The sequence below is a fragment of the Centrocercus urophasianus genome, unplaced genomic scaffold, assembly GCF_019232065.1.
Source record: "Centrocercus urophasianus isolate 14NV4802_14NV808 unplaced genomic scaffold, USGS_Curo_1.0 seq_10, whole genome shotgun sequence".
Taxonomy (NCBI): domain Eukaryota; kingdom Metazoa; phylum Chordata; class Aves; order Galliformes; family Phasianidae; genus Centrocercus; species Centrocercus urophasianus.
This window is the reverse complement of record NW_024884142.1, coordinates 8,782,899-8,802,688: the sequence shown is the minus strand read 5'-3', so window position 1 is coordinate 8,802,688 and position 19,790 is coordinate 8,782,899. Positions and strand designations below refer to the sequence as shown.

At 36.5% G+C, this 19,790-nt stretch overlaps 1 protein-coding gene across 3 annotated transcripts in view; it reads left to right on the top strand.

Annotated features, from left to right (window-relative positions):
* Nucleotides 1–19,790, top strand: part of ASAP2 (ArfGAP with SH3 domain, ankyrin repeat and PH domain 2) — a 90,900-nt gene that overhangs the window by 58,442 nt on the left and 12,668 nt on the right. For all 3 annotated transcript variants that reach the window (XM_042813529.1, XM_042813518.1, XM_042813509.1), the window contains exons 10-22: nt 2,005–2,108; nt 2,216–2,285; nt 6,507–6,594; nt 7,629–7,677; nt 7,787–7,953; nt 9,271–9,404; nt 10,035–10,129; nt 11,694–11,883; nt 12,016–12,101; nt 12,326–12,441; nt 12,911–12,978; nt 13,703–13,816; nt 17,541–17,796. In XM_042813529.1, the coding sequence (XP_042669463.1) occupies nt 2,005–2,108; nt 2,216–2,285; nt 6,507–6,594; nt 7,629–7,677; nt 7,787–7,953; nt 9,271–9,404; nt 10,035–10,129; nt 11,694–11,883; nt 12,016–12,101; nt 12,326–12,441; nt 12,911–12,978; nt 13,703–13,816; nt 17,541–17,796 (1,537 nt within the window). The remainder of the gene's footprint in view (nt 1–2,004; nt 2,109–2,215; nt 2,286–6,506; nt 6,595–7,628; nt 7,678–7,786; nt 7,954–9,270; nt 9,405–10,034; nt 10,130–11,693; nt 11,884–12,015; nt 12,102–12,325; nt 12,442–12,910; nt 12,979–13,702; nt 13,817–17,540; nt 17,797–19,790) is intronic.

The window sequence follows — 19,790 nt, the reverse complement described above, 5'->3', positions numbered from 1 at the left end:
GGCAGGAAGCTTGTATCATTGACTTGCCAGTCTGGCCAAACATAGCAACTGAGAGTAAACAACAGCTGAAGGGAGGTAGTTGAAATGCAGAAAATGTTCCACAAAAAGGAGCAGCATGATCTTAAGTAATGGGAATTCTACTCAGGGCAGGTGTTGGAGGCCATCTGAAATCTCTGTATAATTGAGGATGTGGAGAACTGAAATTAATTTCCTGTAAGGCTTCTAATCTGCTTGGGAATGGAGCTCTTTTACTGAAGCAAGACAATAATGGGAGGCAGAGATTAAGGCATTGCTAGGACATAATAGGCAGTGTCTGATCAGATATTCTTCAGAAGTCAGTAAATGTACATATGCAATGCTTCTTAATCAGTGATAAGAATTCTTTTCAAATGTTTACATGTTTGGCAGTTGGAGTGCAAAACCAAATAATTCTTTATAAACAGACTAAGGAAGAATGATAAACATGCTGACTTAAATCTGAACGGATGCTTTGTCAGGCATGGTCATTTTAAGTGGTGGCTTTGCAGTACCTTTGAAAGCTACGTATGCATGCTGTTGCTACCTGATACAGCTTCCTACAGCACTAGCCAAGAGACAGGGACATGGGCACAGGCTGCTTCTGCCAAAAAAGAACAGCTGGACTCTGCAGCCTTCAGCTCAGCCCGTGGTTCTCAGCAGGTGGTTCTCTCCAGGCCTGCATTCAGGATGAGCTGGCATCTTGCAGCTGGGAGCTGTGGGGTTAGGCTGGCAGCATGCTGAATGGGGCTTGTAGGTGGTGGCTCTGTCCCTGCCATGTTTCTCACTGCTGTTGCCATTACTGTTGAGGAGGAATTTGTTCTTAGTTTTAGTTGTTTTTTTTTCCCACTACTTATACCTGGAGGTAACTCTTAGGCTAAGGAAGTCCGTGAAGCTAATGGTAACTGGAGAGAAATAATGTTTTAAATGCATGCTTCTTAGATTTCTGTAGATTTTATCATGTGTACGCTCTGGAAACCCAAACCTAATGTATCTTATGACCATACTGCTCATGTGTCTGGGACATACTATCTCATCTTTTTACAAAAGAGGATTTTCATCAAGTTTGTGAGTTTATGTCTTACTTGCTCTTAAGGTTTTGTTTGTATTAGCTCAGATAGTCATTAAAGTGAGCTATTTTCTTTGGGATTGTTCTATTTTTCTTGCTCTACTTATATGCTGTATATAATCAAGGTGTCGTACATCAGTATAGCAAAAATAGAGAAGAAAACAATAGATATTGTAAATCATAGTCAGTGTGGGTGCATGCATTGGAAAGTCCATTGCATCATGCTGCTGCTGCTCATACAGCATGTCATATCTGATTTTTCATTACGAGGTTCTTGTTTCTTTTTTAATGAACTGGACTCTTGCAGCAGGTGGGTCCTTTATCAGTAGTTTTGAGAGCAGTTGGAATGGTTCAGTTTACTCCTTCCTGTCACAGCATTCTGCTGCATTCAAGATGTTTTGGTTTGGTTTAGATTAGTCTTACAGAAAAAAACTTTACAGTTTTACCTACTAATTGCTGTATGCCTCCTGAGCTGTGTTTCTAGTAAGTCTCTCTCACTTTTCAAAGAGAATAGCTTGACTCAGTTCCCACAAGGAAAACCATCTCAAATTTATTTATGTGTTTTTGTTTTTTACAATGAAAGAGCACACTAGGAATTGCAGCTAATAATAATCCTTAGTGTGTATGAACTGCAGGGTTTGCATGAATTGGAAAGCCCATTGCTCTGGTTAAAAACATAAAGGCAGTAGCAAAGCTAAGTAAAAGCAAAGGGATTTTAGGAGTCATTTCTAGTACCTTTCAAAGTGTCTTCCGTGTCCTCTGAAAAAGAAATTGTCTTTTTTTCCTCGTTGGAGGAAATGTGTGCTTTGATTGGCCTGTCGGATTAGAGCAGAAGGGAAGGCTCTGAAACTCATTAGTAAGATGGATATTTTGGTTGAAAATGTGGAATGGAATACAAATTGCTGTTCTTTATATTTCAGGATTCTCAGATTCGTCAGAGTACAGCTTACAGTTTACATCAGCCTCAGGGAAACAAGGAACATGGCACTGAACGAAATGGGAGTCTGTACAAGAAAAGTGATGGGTAAGTACTGCTGGGTTCTAGTAGGGAAAAATATGTCTTAAGACCAAAGTAATGTAATAATGTATTAAAAATTGAATCATTTTTTCTTTTTTCCCTCTTTAAACCAGAATCAGAAAAGTGTGGCAGAAAAGGAAGTGCTCAGTTAAAAATGGTTTTCTTACAATTTCCCATGGTACAGTAAGTATTTGTTTACAGTATTTTATGTACATGGTTGCTAATACAAAAAGACAAATATGCTGGTCTATATTTATAATCTGGAGTTAGCTACATTCCTGATGCAGTGTTTTGAATATGATGGATACATTTTTCTAAGGCAGTGTTTCAGAAATATATCAAGACATACACAGTATCTAAAAATACAGCTGCTTTAATGCTAATGACTGCTAATGGAAAAAAAAAGTTTTCTTTTTAAGGACTGATTTTATTCTTATAAACTGTTCATATTTTACCAGACTACCTAAAAATTAAATTTTAACTTCAGTATGTGGAAAAGATGTGGTTGGGTGTTAGCTGTCTTCTACTTGTGGCTAAAACAACTTTTATGTTTACAAGACAATCTAAAAGAATGTTGAATCTCTTCTCTCACTTAAATTTGCTGCTGTATGATACTTTGTTTTGAAGGTAACTTTCTGGAGAGTAACTACTGAAGAAAAGTAACTTTGAAGCCAAAGTCTAGCAGAAAGATGAAAGAGAATGCATTAAAAGCTTCTTTTTCTTTGCTACCAATATTTACAGCATAGTAACTTTTAATGCTTTATACTTAAAACTTTAAACTTTGGGCTTTCCTACTTCCTAACTTTTACACTTGGCTTTGAACTCAGTTATTTCCCTTTTCCCTTACCTTTCTCTTTTTTAGCTTGCTTTCTTGAAACTTAGGTTTCTTAGAGCAAAAATCAAGTCAGTGGCAGTATTTCCCATTCTTTGTCCAATAAACAGTCCTGTTTCTTGATCCTCTTATGAACCCTTTTGCTCTTTATCTTGTTATGCCTGTTGCTATGACTACAAATTGACCCTGGCAGCAAAAATGAATCAATCCCACATTTGTGCATATAACCAGAAGCTGTTGCTTTTTGAATTGACAGCCAGGAGCTAGGGAGTGCAAAAGAGTCACTGCTCTGACTTTGGAATTCTCCTCTCTGTTTGAGTGTGTCCTTGCTAGAGTAAAATCTGTCAGTATTTCTATACTAATGTCTCTGTGTCCTGTCACTGGACTTGTCATTGAATGTGCGACAACAGGAGTGGACTTGGGGCAGCTTAGAGGTAGCAGAGTCTACAAAATCCACTTGTAGAGCAAAATGTTCAGACTTCTGTGTACAAGTGCACTTACTGAGTTCTACCAAGACACCGATTCTATATATGAGTTTTCTACCAGATGGTCATACATTCTTAGGAATTTTAAGTTCCCACTGAAATCTGTGCAGCTGTAGCTGGGAATCAGTTACTTAAATTAGATACTTAAATGTGGGGTTAGCTGTGTAGGTTTCACAAGTGTGGTTTTGATCTTCTTTTAATAAAAAAAATTAGAAGAGTATCTTCTCATTTTAAAACCACTTCTGTTTTTCCTTATTTGCTATGTTTCTCCACATGCATTGGTGGCAGCTCTGTGCAAAATAAATAAATAAACGAATAAATAAATCTACACGTACGTCACAGACACTGAAATGGGTAGTGGCAATTTCTATTTCTTAAGGATTTTCTGGGCTACTCTGAGTAACTTCTGAGATTTTTGGAGCAACAGCATGGATTTCCAAGCATCCTCGGTGCTGATACCGTATCAACTAAAATATGATGTGCCATCATCTCTTCCCAGCTGTTCATCAAAATGAACCATTCCTCAGAAATTCAGTAGTCAGTTTTGTTTACTCTGTTAAATAAAAATGTATAAGTTTCTTCCCTTTAAAGGTTATATTTTCTTCATGGGGTTTTCCACTTTGGTCTTGTAACTTTCCTTTTTTTGGGTTAGTTTCTATAACAGCTATCTTCAGGCAGTTCCACATGCTTTATTCTCACCCACATTTCCCTGTCAAGTGGTCTGCTGTTATGGATGGGGAAAGTATGATATCTTCTAACCCAGCTATAATGTTGAACATGCCTGTATCAGAGTATGGGCAGGACCTGGATTTTTAGGCATCTTCAAATAAATTAGTATTCATGGAGCAATGTGCAAGATAAAGATTGGCTGAAAAATAGACGCTACTTCTTAGTGTAATTTTTAGCAACTGGAATGTTTTTTGACATCTACCTGACTACAATTTAGCATACTCAAATGAGTAAAACAATAACAGAGACCAACTGAACGATATAAACAGGAATTCACAAATGGCTTCAGGATCAAGAAGCACGAAGGTAGAAACTTGAAGATGCATGGTTTGGGTTGGAAGGGCCCCCAGGAATCAAGTTCTAACCCCCCTGCCACAGGCAGGGCTGCCAGCCACTAGATCGAGTAATGGATCAGATTGCCCACTGCCCCATCCAGCCTGGCCTTGAACACCTCCAGGAATAGGGCATCCACAGCCTCTCTGGGCAGCCTGTTCCAGCATCTCACCACTCTCTCAGTAAAAAAAAAAAAAGTTACCCTCAAAGATTCCTCAAAGATAGTTTGAGTTTCCGGAGAGTAAATGGTATTTGGTCATGTTCTGCAAATAGAGGATTATGAAAGTTCTACTATCAAGGAATTTTGTTATGGTTTTGGTACTGGACATTAAATACATTAGAAATGTATACACTGGAAAGCTTACTGCTATGGCAACTAAGTATATTTAAGTATAACTCAAAAAATGAGCTCAAAGTGCCATTTTGAAGATGCGTTCTTGCATCTTCATGTTTCTAGTGTCAAAGAACTCTTGTTGCTCATAGGGTAAAATAATGAAAGCAGTGTGTTCTTTTACAACTAAAATGAATGTCTGTAATTTGATAGGCTGTTCACTAGGCAGAGAATACAATGTGGTTCTCAATTAATTGTCATTTTAGTGCTTCCAAAACCTCTCATGGGTACAATTTAGTTGACACTGCCCAGCTAGTGTCCTGGAGGTTTCAAAACATGCATGACTTTATGTTATGTCTGGTGGCTGGGTTGGGCAAAGAATGAGCTTGCTTGTTTCCAAGGGGGCTATAACATTTTTTTTTCTTTAACAGGAAAAAGTACGTAGTAGTTTCCCTTATGTTCTTCCATGGTTCTGATGTCTCACTGACCTTCGAATAGAATTCTGTTGTTTTCCATTTTTGGCCAGCTGCAACATTTTCTTATATTGTTTCAAGGATTCTTCAGACTTGTTGTTCATTTCTTTTTTGAATGAAATGTTTCCATCAATAAATGTGGAAGATATTAAGAAGATCAACATCTCTTATGATTGATTGCAAGTCAATAACATTAAGTGATAGTTCAGCTTCATTTGATAATAATTCTTGTTCTTAGATGATTAAATCTTGTTTTAGCAACTTGATATGTTCAAAAGGTTAGAACGCAGCACTAAACACGGTAATGTATTTATGTGTACTTCTGTCTTTACAGTAGTAATTTCTTAATTCCTGATTCATCAAGCCAAGGTTAAAAATAGCTGTATAGATCCTACTATGGATCTGGAAGATTAAGGGACTGGTAGACTAAGGGAAAGAAGAGATGAGTATAGAGTTGCTATTCGAAAAGTCTTTGTAGCCTTTATGAGACTTTTTGAAAAGGAAATTTGCTTATTCATTTTGCTTTTAATAAAGCACTGTGACTCCTTACTCATAAGGAACTTACATTTACGAGAGCAACTTGACTAGAAAGTATCTGTCAGAGTGTGTATACTTACATACTCTTATATACTCGTATAAAGTATGTATAGAGTATAATATACTGTTTAACTACGGTTTTTTGATAATAAACTGCCTGAGCTTAGTTTTGCGCATGCTTGGTGCATAACTTTTGTGTGCAGACTTCTTAGTTTCCTTCAGTGTGGAAGGCTGGTGCAATGAGCCATCTGCTGAGAGTCTTTCTTCACTGGTTATTGAAAATGTAGATTAATTAACTTTTTAAAACTAAATGTCTAAATGTTAGAAGCTTAAACTAAAGTAAAATGAATCCGTCTCTTTGTTATACTTGATGGTTTGAGATAAGTGGTATTGGTTAGGTGATCGAAGGACTATCAAAGAGTAATTAAAACGATATTTTCCCCTCCCCTCTTACAAAATGCTAGTGTTTGTCCAGTTATCAGTGAGCTTAATGTAAGAAAATGTGATTTACAAAGCCATTGTTCAGAAGAAAACATAATTAAAAACCTGGGTATCTTAAAAATTGAAGCAGCAGTCATTCGTCAAGTCTTTCTGGCACACTGGATGTTATCCTATGTTTTGGGACTGCAGGGCTCAGTCAGTATTAATATACTAAAACTTGTATCTTGTTTTATCTTTAAATAGGCTAACCGACCTCCAGCAAAGCTCAATCTGTTAACCTGCCAAGTGAAAACAAACCCAGAGGAGAAAAAATGTTTTGACCTCATATCACGTAGGTTTGTTGTTTAGGTTTTTTTACTTGCAGTTAACACTAAAGGATTTTGCTTCGTTTCTGAAGATGTTTCAACGCTAAAGTAAAATGCTAAAGAATGCTAAAATGAATTACAATAAAGGAAGGGCTTTATGAAGTGCCCTTCCTAGGACAGTTTACCATTTCACCCTTGTAGCGTAATGCAAGTTAACTGCACCTGTGTCTTTGGAAAACTGCTTGTTTTTAGAGCTCTGCTTGTTCCTTCGTTCCATATCATTTTGTGCCCCTTACCAAGAGTAACAGTGCTTTTGCTTTGACATTACTCTGCTTATGTCCTTTCGTGCTCCTCCACACTCCCCCCACAATTTTTGTACCTTAGGAATTTTCAGCATAAAATATCTTTCTGTCACCAGTTCTACTCATCAACTATTCTAATTTTAAGGCCAACCACATCACTGAACTGTGCTGTCATTTCTTTCTTGGACTTAAAACGTGTCATGCGTTTTTATTGGATTAGTACAGTGTGATACCAGTGCTTAGAACTACAAAAGTAGTAGTAAATAGAACTTTTTGTTCTATGTAGTTGAAAAAGCTTAGGGCTTATCATGATGGTATCTTTTTCTTGAATTGTATCTTGTAACTTTGTGTCTGTTTGGTTTGTTGATTATTTGGAAGAACATTGAAATCTTTTCTTAGATACATTGATGAACTCAAATATGGAGTCTGTATTCTAGACACACTCCTCCTTGCACCCAACAAAACTTCAGACTTAAGATTACTAAGGATGTATCTAGAATATGGAAACTTTCCCCAGGTGCTTGTGCAGGAAAAGCTCAGCTCTGAAGACAGGTTTCTGTTTAAAGAGGAACAAATCCTCGTATGTAAACACAGATGAGCTAACTGTACCCAGTATGAGTGAAACATGATGAGTAGGCTTTTAGCCTGTCAGTACTCCAGGGATGAGACTAGAGAGTCAAACGTAATCAATTTTAGATTTTTCTGAGTTTTCTGCAAAAACAGTTTTGTAATCAGTGTGTGAAATATTTATTATGCAGATGACAGGACATACCACTTCCAAGCTGAAGATGAACAGGAATGTCAAATGTGAGTTACTTCCCTAATTTTATTTCTGATGTTTGTGTCCAACTCAGACACTACCTTGAACTTTAGAAGTGCTGAAACATTTAATAGCAAAATATTCCTGCCATTTTAGATGGACATCTGTTCTACAAAACAGCAAAGAGGAAGCTTTAAATAATGCATTCAAAGGAGATGATAACACAGGAGAAAATAATATTGTCCAGGAACTGACAAAAGAAATTATATCTGAAGTCCAAAGGATGACTGGAAATGATGTGTGTTGTGACTGTGGAGCACAAGGTGATTCAATTAAGCATGTTTCTAATAGGTAAAACTGTTGTGTATCATGAGAGTGATATTTGACACTTTCACTTCTACTGCTTATCTCACAAAGATTATAGATGGAGTAGAATATGCTAATAATTTAATTTACACTGTTGTAGTAAGATTGATTTGTTGTATGCATATTTTAAGTGGAGGGAAATTGTTACTGGAAAGGTAGCTTTTATGCGATGTGTTTTGTTAGTTGTTCCTGTTGCTGATATAAATCAATTGAGCTTTATTAGCTCATACCTTAGATAAGATTTGGGCAAATTTGGAGAACAGTAAGATACTTGAATCGTTTTCCTAATACAACGTTTTTCCCCTTTTTTTGTTTGAAAGTGAGCCAGGGTATTGGTCTAAGACTATTATTTATTTGGAAGAGAATGCACTTGCTGACTGTAGTTTGCTGCATTGAGTTTTGTTGATCTGTGATTTTCTGCTTTTATGCTTTTTAAATTCCTGCTGTTTGCTGTGCTATTTTATGTTAGAGAGGCACTGCAGGACTTAGGCTTTTTGATCTGACGCTTTATCTGAAAACACCAGTTCTGAACCAGTCTGCATTTTTGTAGATGAGTAACTCCCAGCAATAGGTATGTGTAGAATTGTGAGAAGTGTCAATCCTGCTCTCTTTAAAGATGATTCTAAATATCTGCTATCACATGTTATCAAATAATTTTAAGCATTAAGATTATTTTAAAATAAATAATTTCAAGCAGCCTAAGTATCCTGAGATTATTTCCTTAACTGGAAAATAATAGGATATAGCAAGAATGCAAAATAGCAGGAAAAAGGGCAAGGAAGGGTAACGAATGATAGTTGAGTGACAGTGCATTGTAGTGTGGTACTGTATGTATGCTTCTTAATCACTGCTGCTTCACATAAACTAAAACATACTGGAAATAAAGAGAAAAACTCTAAGGCATTGTTAGTTTAGTTTCCATTGCACCTAAAGCGACCTCTTTCAGAATGCAGTGACATTTTATTGGTGTGTTATAAAAGAATGGTGTTCCAAGAATTGTAATTACTGAAAGCTGTGGAAAATGACAAGCTAGACTATCTCAGCAGCTTTCTTTACAAACACAAAATTATAAAATGTGTTGCCACTGCTTACCCCATAGAAAATCCTGGCTTATGATTCTCAATAGAGAAGATTAAAAAGCATAAATACTGGAATCTGATAATTTATGTATGATAATCTTATTTTTTCCAGGAGATCATTACTGTGTATTACATTTTCTAGAATGAAGTCATTCCCATAAATAATTTTAATCCTGTGAGTACTTTTTGTTTCAGATCCTACCTGGCTTTCAACAAATTTGGGAATTCTAACTTGCATTGAATGCTCAGGAATCCATAGAGAACTTGGTGTTCACTATTCCAGAATGCAATCACTTACATTAGATGTACTTGGAACATCTGAACTTTTGGTAATTAAATTGCTTTTATTGACTTAGGTAATACTGAAAATACTTCCAAAACAAGTGTGTTTTGATATATTGTTCCAATCTTGAAAATCATCTCTGGTAGCATAATTTAAGAAGACTTAGATATCAAGATTTAAGGAACCTCATGGAATATGTTGTCTTTCTGTAAACTTTGCCTGATCTTAGAATTCTAATTAATAAAGGCTAAATATTTTTGTTTTCCTACTCTTGGTTGCTCTTCAAATGGCTGTTTGACATACAAATATAAATATGCCTCTGAGATTAAAAATTGAAGGAGTCTGCAAATACTTAGCATGTTAAAATTCTAAAGATGCTGAATAATTAGTCATCAAAGGAAAAAATTTGTGTGTTTGGCTTTGATATACAGAGAGGTAACCACTATCAGCTGCTCTTTCAGTTTGTTTGTCTGTTAAATCCCAGTTGAAAACTGTTGTCCAATAAGTTACCATGATTGGTTCTTGATCACTGATACAGTAGCAGAAATAAAAATAAGAAACTAGAAGTCCTGGCTCCCATTCTCTCTTGTCCTCCCTCTAGTATGTGCATGTCCAGTGACTGAACAAATCTTAAGTGAATTGTGGATGTTTGCTTTTGGTTTTGTTTTTTTACCAGCTTGCAAAGAATATTGGGAATGCTGGTTTTAATGAAATTATGGAATGCTGTCTGCCAGTTGATGAGATGGTCAAACCTAATCCAAGCAGTGATATGTAAGTAAAAAGCTACTTACTGGAAAAAAGGCAGGCATGTTATTTGGCATTGCTAATGACTTGTCCCATTATGGTTTGTGCCAGCACACCATGAAAGATGTGTGATATCTTAAACTTATAATCATGGAGTAAGCTTTTATTTTTTCTTGATGCTTTACATAGCTGTTTTATTGAATTTTATCTGCTTGTAATTTCCATAATAGAATTCTATTACCAGCTCTCCAAGTCATGAGTTGTGAAACAAGAAGAAATAAGAGATTACCCATTAAGGAATTTTAAAGACGTACAAGGGCACAAGGATCTGAATTTCAACCAAAACTATTTATTTTGTGCTTTTTTAATACAAAATAGAAATGAGAATGAAGTGAGCATTTTATCTGACAGGTACTAAATACCTGTTTTGTAGAGACTGTGCCCAGGACCCCAGTCCGTAACTGTATGGAATAAGGAGAGAACATTTAACTGAATTCCTCGAAAACACTGAACTGTGATGGCAGAGACACAGCAAGGACAGCTGCCAACTTGGCTGTATAGGAGAGCTGGTAAACAATGTAGAAACAAACCCAGAAGAGCGGCTTTGGATAACACTATTTATATGTTATCTACACTTCCACCATTCTGACATAGCCAGTATAAAATGCTTCAGTTAAAATAATTTTGACTACTTCTATCCATAATTTAAAAAAAAAAAATATTGATAATTAAAATTGCTCTCACTGAATGCTAAATCAGTAGCATAGAATACTTTAAAAAATGAACCTGAAAAGAGGCACTTTTTAAAATAAAAAAGGAACACCATTCTCTTCTTCAGGGGCAAAAGCTATCCATTCGTTCAATCTGTTGTTCATCGATTTTTTTGTTTTGTATTTTTCCTTTTGCCCATTGTTGTAATGTTGAAGATGATACATTTTGTCTTTGTCTAACGCCTTCTGAGCAATGTTATGTACATCCCAAGAGCTGATAAGGAGTTAGGCTTATGAGAGTCGTGCCAGGTCTTGTCTTTCTGTGATGGGAAGAAGAATCGTCATTTGTCAGTTATGTATTAGCAGCATAAGAGGTAATTCATATACTGATTCAGATATCCTAAATGGTAGTTTTCATCTCAGTTTGGAGGTGAAACTAAAAACTCTGCTACCTTCTCTCTGTTCTGGCTGTGGCAAACAGTTGCTTTACAGACCACAGTCACTGCAGTGAACATAGATTGAAGGCCTGGATAGTCTGACCAGACATAGACTTTTGTGTCCCATGTCTTCCATTCCTTTCCAGCACACGGAGGAGTACAAGTCAGGAAACCATCAACCTGAAAGACTGTTGCTAGCAAAACAGATTTATGAAGCTTTGATTCGGAGGGAAAAAAACTTATGGTCTGTTTTGATATTGGCTAATTAATCTTCTGTGGTTCCATTTCGTCTTGAAAATATGAGATGCCATATCTTAGATGAATATTTTAAGAAGAAGAATAATGAGAAATACAGGCTTTCTCAGCTGTTATTTCAAATGACTTGCATGGATCTATGGAAGTTCTAACTAAAAAAATATAACAGTAAACTATATTCAATTTCAGGAATGCAAGAAAAGATTATATTACTGCCAAGTATATTGAGAGAAAATATGCAAGAAAAAAGCATGCTGACAATGCAGCTAAATTGCATGCTCTTTGTGAAGCTGTCAAGTCAAGAGACATTCTTGGATTAGTTCAAGTGTATGCTGACGGTGTAGATCTCACAGAAAAAATCCCACTGGCCAATGGACATGTAAGTGTGGCAATTTTTATTAGAAAAAAAGGTTATTAAAAAGTGCAGTGTGCTCTTATAATTAAAAAGGACTTTGTTTTCTAATGGAGATAAGATTTTAAGTGCTGCTCTGTACGCTTATGTTATTCCTAGGAGCAAGATGAAACAGCACTCCACCTCGCTGTTAGATCAGTTGATAGAACGTCCCTCCACATAGTTGACTTTTTAGTGCAGAACAGGTGAGTTTGTTGAAAATATTAAAATGTTACTGACTCTGCTTTTCTGTCAAGTAATACTTTAAATTATTTTTATTATCTAATTTTATTATTTAAAAATGTAATGTAGTTTTATTATGCAAAACGTAATTTTATTATTTAAAAATCTTGTAATGATAAAGGCTTATTGATACAGTGTAAGAAAGTGATTTTAATCAGCATTCCCTTTCTTCCTCATACTCCAACAGTGGCAATCTAGACAAGCAGACGTGTAAAGGTAGTACAGCCCTCCACTACTGCTGTCTGACCGACAACGTTGAGTGCCTCAAATTGCTGCTGAGAGGGAAAGCTTCTATTGAAATAGGTAAAAGGGTAATGTGTACTTCAATTTCATATTTGTCACTGCTGCAGATAAGAAAAACACAAGGGTGGAATACATGCTTTTTCTCCTCACCTGTTTTAACAGCTCTGTGAATAGTAATTGTTTGAAAAAATCAATATTCATTGCTTATTTCAAGTTTAAATTGACCTGTGCATTGTACTTGTTTTTAAACAAATCTTGGTAAGCGTTGAGATTTTCGACTGACATCTGGCCTAATTATACACTGCCCTTTCATGGCCATCATTGCATGTGTGTGACACATTGACTTGCTACTGCTTATCATATTCACTGGGCTGGTCTTAGTTGGACCTACATACAAAGGAAAGAAATGAATTCTAGGTTGTGTTGGTATATTACTTCATTATGTGCTTGCAGGTATATCTTTGTCTTTAGCAATGGACAGTAATAATGACTCCTGTTGTCCTATCTTTCTTTTCTTGATATAATGCAGCTAATGAATCAGGAGAGACACCACTTGATATAGCTAAGCGCTTAAAGCATGCTCACTGTGAAGAACTGGTAAGTGTGACATCTTCCCTTATGTTTGTTGATTTATAAGCAGAATTATGTCTGAATAAGTGCTTACAATTGAATATTCAACAAAAATTTTCCAGAGTAGTTTTCTGTTTAGGAAAAACAATAAATGTATATGCTTTTAAGAATTTTTTTTTCTTAGAATCTTTGGAAATATTTTACTTGTTGGGGCCAAAGGATGGTTGTGATTGAGATATTGGAGTCCCATCCACAAAAATTTTGTCAGACAACCTATTGAAATTGAACCAGTAAAATACTATTTAAGGGTTAAGGCCATAGAAATGAAGTTTGCTACCATCACTATGTCTACTAAGCCTGGAAAATTGACTGATGGGGTCAGGGTGCCTTGATAAGTGAATCTGTTTCAAAACATCTGCCACTGCAGCTGATTTCTTTGACTTGCAGTTTCTAAGTTGAAGCAAATTGATTGTGGTGTTTCTTGTCAGAAATTGGAGAGTGGGCCTGTAATGCAAAGACTGGTTCTTTTTGATTCCTTTGTGCTGTGGTTGGTCAGAGCATCACTGTTTGAACTTAACCCATTGTAATGGCTTTCCAAATTACTGAAGTCCGTTTCTAAAACAAAGGTGAAATTTGTACTTGGAAACCAGAGCTCCTTCAATGTGTGGTTCTTGTTTGTTTTCAGTTATGGTGTTTTAAAAGTAAGTTCTGCACGTACCATAGGTGTCAACAGTCATGTTTTATTCCTCAGCTAACTCAAGCACTGTCTGGAAGATTTAATTCTCATGTTCATGTAGAATATGAATGGCGATTACTCCATGAAGACCTTGATGAAAGTGATGATGATGTGGATGAAAAGTTACAGGTTTGCATCACTATTAATTTTCTGTTCATGTATCAAGTGTAGGCAAGCTGTTCGTAATGCTCTCAATAAGACTTCATACTGTGGGAATGAAGATACTGCAAAATGACATTTTGTGGTAAAATGCAGTAGCTTAAATGTTAGTTTCTTAAATTACTATTTATCTTCTGTTTAATGTAAAATGTTTTAAAAAAAAAAAAAAAAGACATCTGGCTCATTGCAGTCGGGTCATTGGTCATGTTTTCTTCTTAATGGAGTGAATATACATTCAGTACAGTTGTTATTTTTTTCAATGTTAGAAATATGTAGGTCTTCTGATCTTGAAGCAGAAGTAACATGCAAGGAAAGGGCCATTACAAAGAGATATACCTTACAGTACGTCCTTGTTTTTGTGAAGCAGCTCCACTGATGGCTATAGTTTTGTTTTCAGTGGCACTAAAGTTGTGCATTAAATTAAGCATTTTCAGTAATAGCGAGACTGTCTTAATTCTGTATCTTCCTGTGCAAATACCTTTTCTCTCCATTTTCATACTTTAAGTTTCAGTATTGGGGTGGTGCTACTGGGTCACAGAACTGCACAGAATGGCTGAGGCTGGGAGGGGCCTCTAAAGATGCTCTGGTCCAACCCCGCTGCCTGAGTGGGGTCAGCTAGAGGCTACTGCCTAGAATTATAACCAGATGGCTTTTGAAAATCTCCAAGGAAGGTCACGTTACGAGTATTCATATTACAAAGTATTCCGACGCCATAGGAACTTGATTCCATTTAAAAATAACAACAACAAAAAAAACACATTTCCCAGTTTTGGGATCAACTTAAAAACTATTGAAGCACCTAAATATACAGACAGGGAACAAACTACTAAGCTTTGGTATCAGAACAACTTTGAAAAATGGCTTGCCAAGTAATTTGAAATGGTGCATAGGCTCCAAAATACGGCCTTCTGGAATGTACTCTATGTAGAAGTGTTATGTAGAAGTATTGAACAGATTTTTGTGTGTGTGTGTGTGTGTGTGTGTGTGTGTGTGCAGAGTTCTTATTGCTTGCACCTTTCTTGCTTTGTTTGAAGGCACAAAAAATACCCAGGAGCAAGTACAATAGAGATGAGCAATATTTGCTGCTCTCTAGATGTTAGCACAACTATTTTTCTGTTGGAAGTAGCTAAGAAAAGAATCCTTTATCCTATGGGCAGTTAAATTCAACTTTTCATTCTACAAATTTTGATATTCTAGCATATCTCCTGCGAAGTTCCCCGTATCAGGCAGGGTGTAAATTGCCAGTACTTCAATGATTAATAACATAAAACCAGATCTTGTATGTTGGGTTTTTTAATTTCTTTTCAGAAGTATTAAAACCTCACAGTCATAGATTCATTCTTTCTTTTCCTTTCACAGACTGTGTTTAAAAATAGGCCATCAGATTTTTGGAACACTTGAATATTTTGGAAATGAATTTTGACATCAGCAGGTTTCCTCTGTTGCAAAATGTCCCTTTGGGAGGGTCCTGTCAGCAGAATTCTTCTCCCATGTCTTGTCCCCTTAGAGCAGGAGAGCTGTTACCTCTGACAGTTGAACAAAGAAGTCAGAGTTAGCAAAGAAGAGTAAAAAAGCCGCCACAAGTCCTCCCTTTCAACGAACAATTTTTACCTTTTGGGAATTTTCTTAAGATTTTTCTTGAGGATTTTGGTATATATGCAAGAATCTGTAATTTGTGGGCTGTTAAATCCAGTCTTTCTAGTATACCCAAACATTTGTGTATTTCTGTATACTGTGTCGCCATTCAGATGGTAACAGAAGTAATAGTGACCTTTTTGATAAAGCAGCTCAAAACTTTTTCCTGCAGTAAAACCTAGGTGGTTTACAACCAGATGTCTTCTCTGGGACACTGAGCCCTCTAAATTTCTTTTATAAATTTCGATCCATTTTTTTCTTCACTTTATTGTTGCCAGTTGCCTTCTGTGCCTGTTCTTTTTCTCTGGCCAGCCACTGACTTCCACCTCATCTAAAAGTTATCTGCTACTACTCAGCAGTGAGGCTGCTGTAATGAAATTGATTCTTCACTGCCCGCTATCAGTAGACTTATTCCACAGGGAATTTTGAAAGGAGATTAATGGCTATTAATCACAGGCTAGTGTCTGTGACTACACTGAATGCACTGATGCATATTGCTGTTGCTTTGCATCACGTGTGTGATCTGAATTCAGTTTGTGGGTGTCAGTGTATTAGTTGAACTTGTCTGTCTTTCTTTCAAATAAAATTTTATCATCTTTGTCAGAAAGGATAATTTCTGAAATGGCAGCTCTTTTAGTCTAATCTGAGCCTAATCTGAAAGAAAGCAAACACAGTCCAGCTGATTTCTGCTACTATTCCACACCCAACGTCTGATTCAGCCTCACTGTTTGCCTCCAATCTAGCTCAGAGTTGAGCCTGTATCAAGCTTTTTCAGTTTGTATCAAGCTGTTTCAGTGAAAGATAAGTCAGCAAAGGAAAAAATAAATCTAATGGTTTAGAAAGCAGAAGCAAGTGTGGGCTGAAATGAATGTCAGAACCAGGACAGAGGAGATATCAGGTAAGGAGAGGAGTCATCTAGCAAAGAGTGGCGCTGCTAAGCCAAAGGAGAGGCAGGGATTAGTGCAGATGGATGGCATTCACACTGTTTTGAGCTATCACATTGTGCTGTAACATGTCTAAAGGCCTACCTGATCTTACATGATCTATCCAGAGAAGGCTGTGAATGTGTTCAGAGGAAACTTGATTGCCTATTCATAAGACTGTCAATGAAAGTCTATTCTGCTCAAATGCTTTTACTCTGAATAGTTATTTTAATTTCATACAGACAGTGCAGCTAAGTGTTTATCTAACACTGTTTCTAAAGTCTTATTTAATTACACTCTCTGAACTGTGGAATGTTGCACCCACTCCTGCAATAGCCATATGAATTTTTTACTTGAGCTATTTTAATGGTTTGATAACAATAATTATCGTGCTTGTTGTTGAAACAGGAAAACTAACATTGCGTGTGTGGCAAACAGATGACTCCCTGCAGATCACAAGGACAGCTAATTGGAGCTCATTTGATAATGTGCATAGGTTGAGTGGTGTTCTATCCCCTCTGCCAATTAGTTTTCCTACTGGTGCTGTTATTAGTGAGCTAAAAAGAGTTCATGAGAAGTCTGGGCTACTGATGTATTGTAGCTTGAGCTACAGGTAGAATACTCAGATGCAGTTCTGTCCTGTTTTTGAGATGAACCTCATTGGTTTGGGATCTAACACTCCTGAACTTTGTATGAGGCTTAGATTCTTTGGTTGCTTGAATGTTTTTTGAAAAATATTACATGATATTTTTATGCAGGAACACTTGATCTATTCTGAATTTCTGTACTCATTACTACCTACAGCAGTATAGTTTGTATAGGCCTTTCAAGATCCCTTCCAATCCCTGACATTCTCTGGTTCAGTGTGTATATACAGAATACAGTGTTATTGTATAGGAGCATGCTACAAGAGAAAATGAAAGAACAACTTTTTGAAATGCAATTCACATGATTTTTTTTATTAACATGCACGTTTCCTGAAAGGCGAGGAGTATACATTCCAGATCATGTATTAGAAGCAGTGAAAATGCATTTTAGAAGCGATTTGACTATCTTGGAATCATTGGATTCTATTAATAAGTAAAGTGAGTACAAATAACACAGTATCACTGAGCACTTCTGTTGTTGTATTAAAGCAACCCAGTCCTAATCGGAGAGAGGACAGGCCCGTCAGCTTCTATCAGCTTGGATCAAACCAACTTCAGCCTAATGTAGCATCGTTGGCAAGAGATGCAGCGAGCATTGCTAAGGATAAGCAGAGGGGATTTATGCCAAGTATACTGCAGAATGAAACGTACGGAGCAATACTCAGTGGCAGTCCACCTCCCATTCAAGCTTCAGTACCTGTTACAAGTAGTGCACCTCCTCTACCTCCAAGAAATATTGGCAAAGGTACTAACACTGGAAAATATGTTAGATGATTGGGACCGTGATCATTTTTTTCTTTCATTTTCAAGTTTTCTTTTACAGTTATTTTGAACAGGTAAGTATTGGAACAGTTTGTTGTTACCTTCATCTTGCATATTTGAAGTGAATCTGCACAACCAATTCTGAGTTTGATTTGCAGTGTAAGTACAAGAAAGTACACAGCAGTGTGTGAGAAAACGATGCCAAGTAACTTCAATAAAATCAAACCTTTTATTAAAAGGAGGGCTACAGTAAATTTAATTTGGCAAGTACTTCTTACTTAAATTCCATCTTCTTTTCTCTTACTTGTAGATGTCATTGTGGAAATTTATAGGTGCAATTTTCTTAATATTTGACTGCTATAGGAAATTGTTTGAATACGTAGGAAAAGGAGAATGTAGGCCAAACAAGAGAGATTTTTAGCATTACAGAGTCTTCTCTTGATAAATAAATGCTTCAAGGTTGATAAAATAAAATGGAACAAAGTATAGATTCACAGTATGGAAAACTGGTATGGAAAATTGGAAGTAGACCGGTTGCCAGAACGTAGGTGATCAGTAGAACAATATACATAAAATGTACTGGCTTCATCTCTGTTCAGGAAGGATGCAAGATCTACCATTAAAGCTGACTCCTAAGTCTCATTCTTATGTTCATATATAATCTGTGTGGATATTGGAGAATTGTAGAGAGATTTGTATAGGTTGTCTTTATTCAATACACGTTCGGTTGTGTTTCATTGTTTCAGTGCAATTAACAGCTTATTAGTATCAGTGCTGTTTATTAATCCACAATCTCTCATGGGTGCTAAACTTATGTAAAGTTAAAGTCCAGAAAGTGACTGTGTAAACACTTCATTTTCTAATAGATTCCAATTCCGTAAGAGGACATTAGGGATGCAGAATGTTCTAGGCCTGTGAGAGTGATGTCTGCCTTGGAAAGCACTGCACAGAAATCGCAATACAGGGCTCCATGTGACAGTGATCATGGCTGAGATTGCAAATTGAACATTTGTGTAATATGGAAACTCAGTTGTTTGTTCCACAGAAGTGGCTGCAGCATAAAAGGAGGATTAAAATGTATTGTTTTGTGAGGAAAAAAGACTGAGAACAATAGAACAGCATGGTTCTGTGCTACTTTGAAAGAGTAGTGTGAGGCTGGCAGAAGTTTAGCTTTGCCTACAGCTATGTTTCTTGGCCAAGGTGGGATTCCTTTTACCTGACATTTTTGCATGAAGTATAAGCTTAATATCAGGATATGTTTTTTACTTAATGAAGAGGAATGCTTCCCCCACCAAACAGGAAAATCTCCCCAGTGTCTTGTCTTTTGGCTGTGAGGGAGCTTGCACCGTCCATTTAACTGTTAGATATTATCCCTAAATAAGTTACATAATTGGATAGTTAAAAAGACTCTTTTACCTTTTGATATTATTTTACCCATGGCAAACTGTATGGTTTTACCCAGTGTTTGCCCTTGATTAAATGACACTTGAAATAGGGTCGTTTTAATTTCATTCCTGACCTCAGACTTGTTGGCACCAGTATAGTGTGACTTGTGCCAAGAAAGCATGCTGCCTGGCTCAGAGAGTCTATTAACTCATGTTCTTTACTCTAGCAGTGCATTAGCCTATTACTTTATGTGCTTGGTTATAAGCAATGGTAGTATCGCCAGTCTTAGCTTCATGTCAGTAGCTGATATTGTTGTTATGCTTATGATGTATTATTATTATTACTCCTTTATCCTCTTAGCTTTAAGCTGTTCTTCAAGTCTTCTGAGCCTTTTATGCTTTTCCTTGCAACCTGATATTTATTCATACCTTAATCTGTTTTGTTTTTTCTTAGTATGATGCTCGTACTCTCAGTAGGGAAAAATGGCATGAGAAGTGCAAAATACTGGCCTTGTGATGAAAGCCTGTAGTGTGCTTTTTACAAATGGGCAGGCAGCTCTTTAGAATGGAATTGTTTAGGAGACTCTGAAAA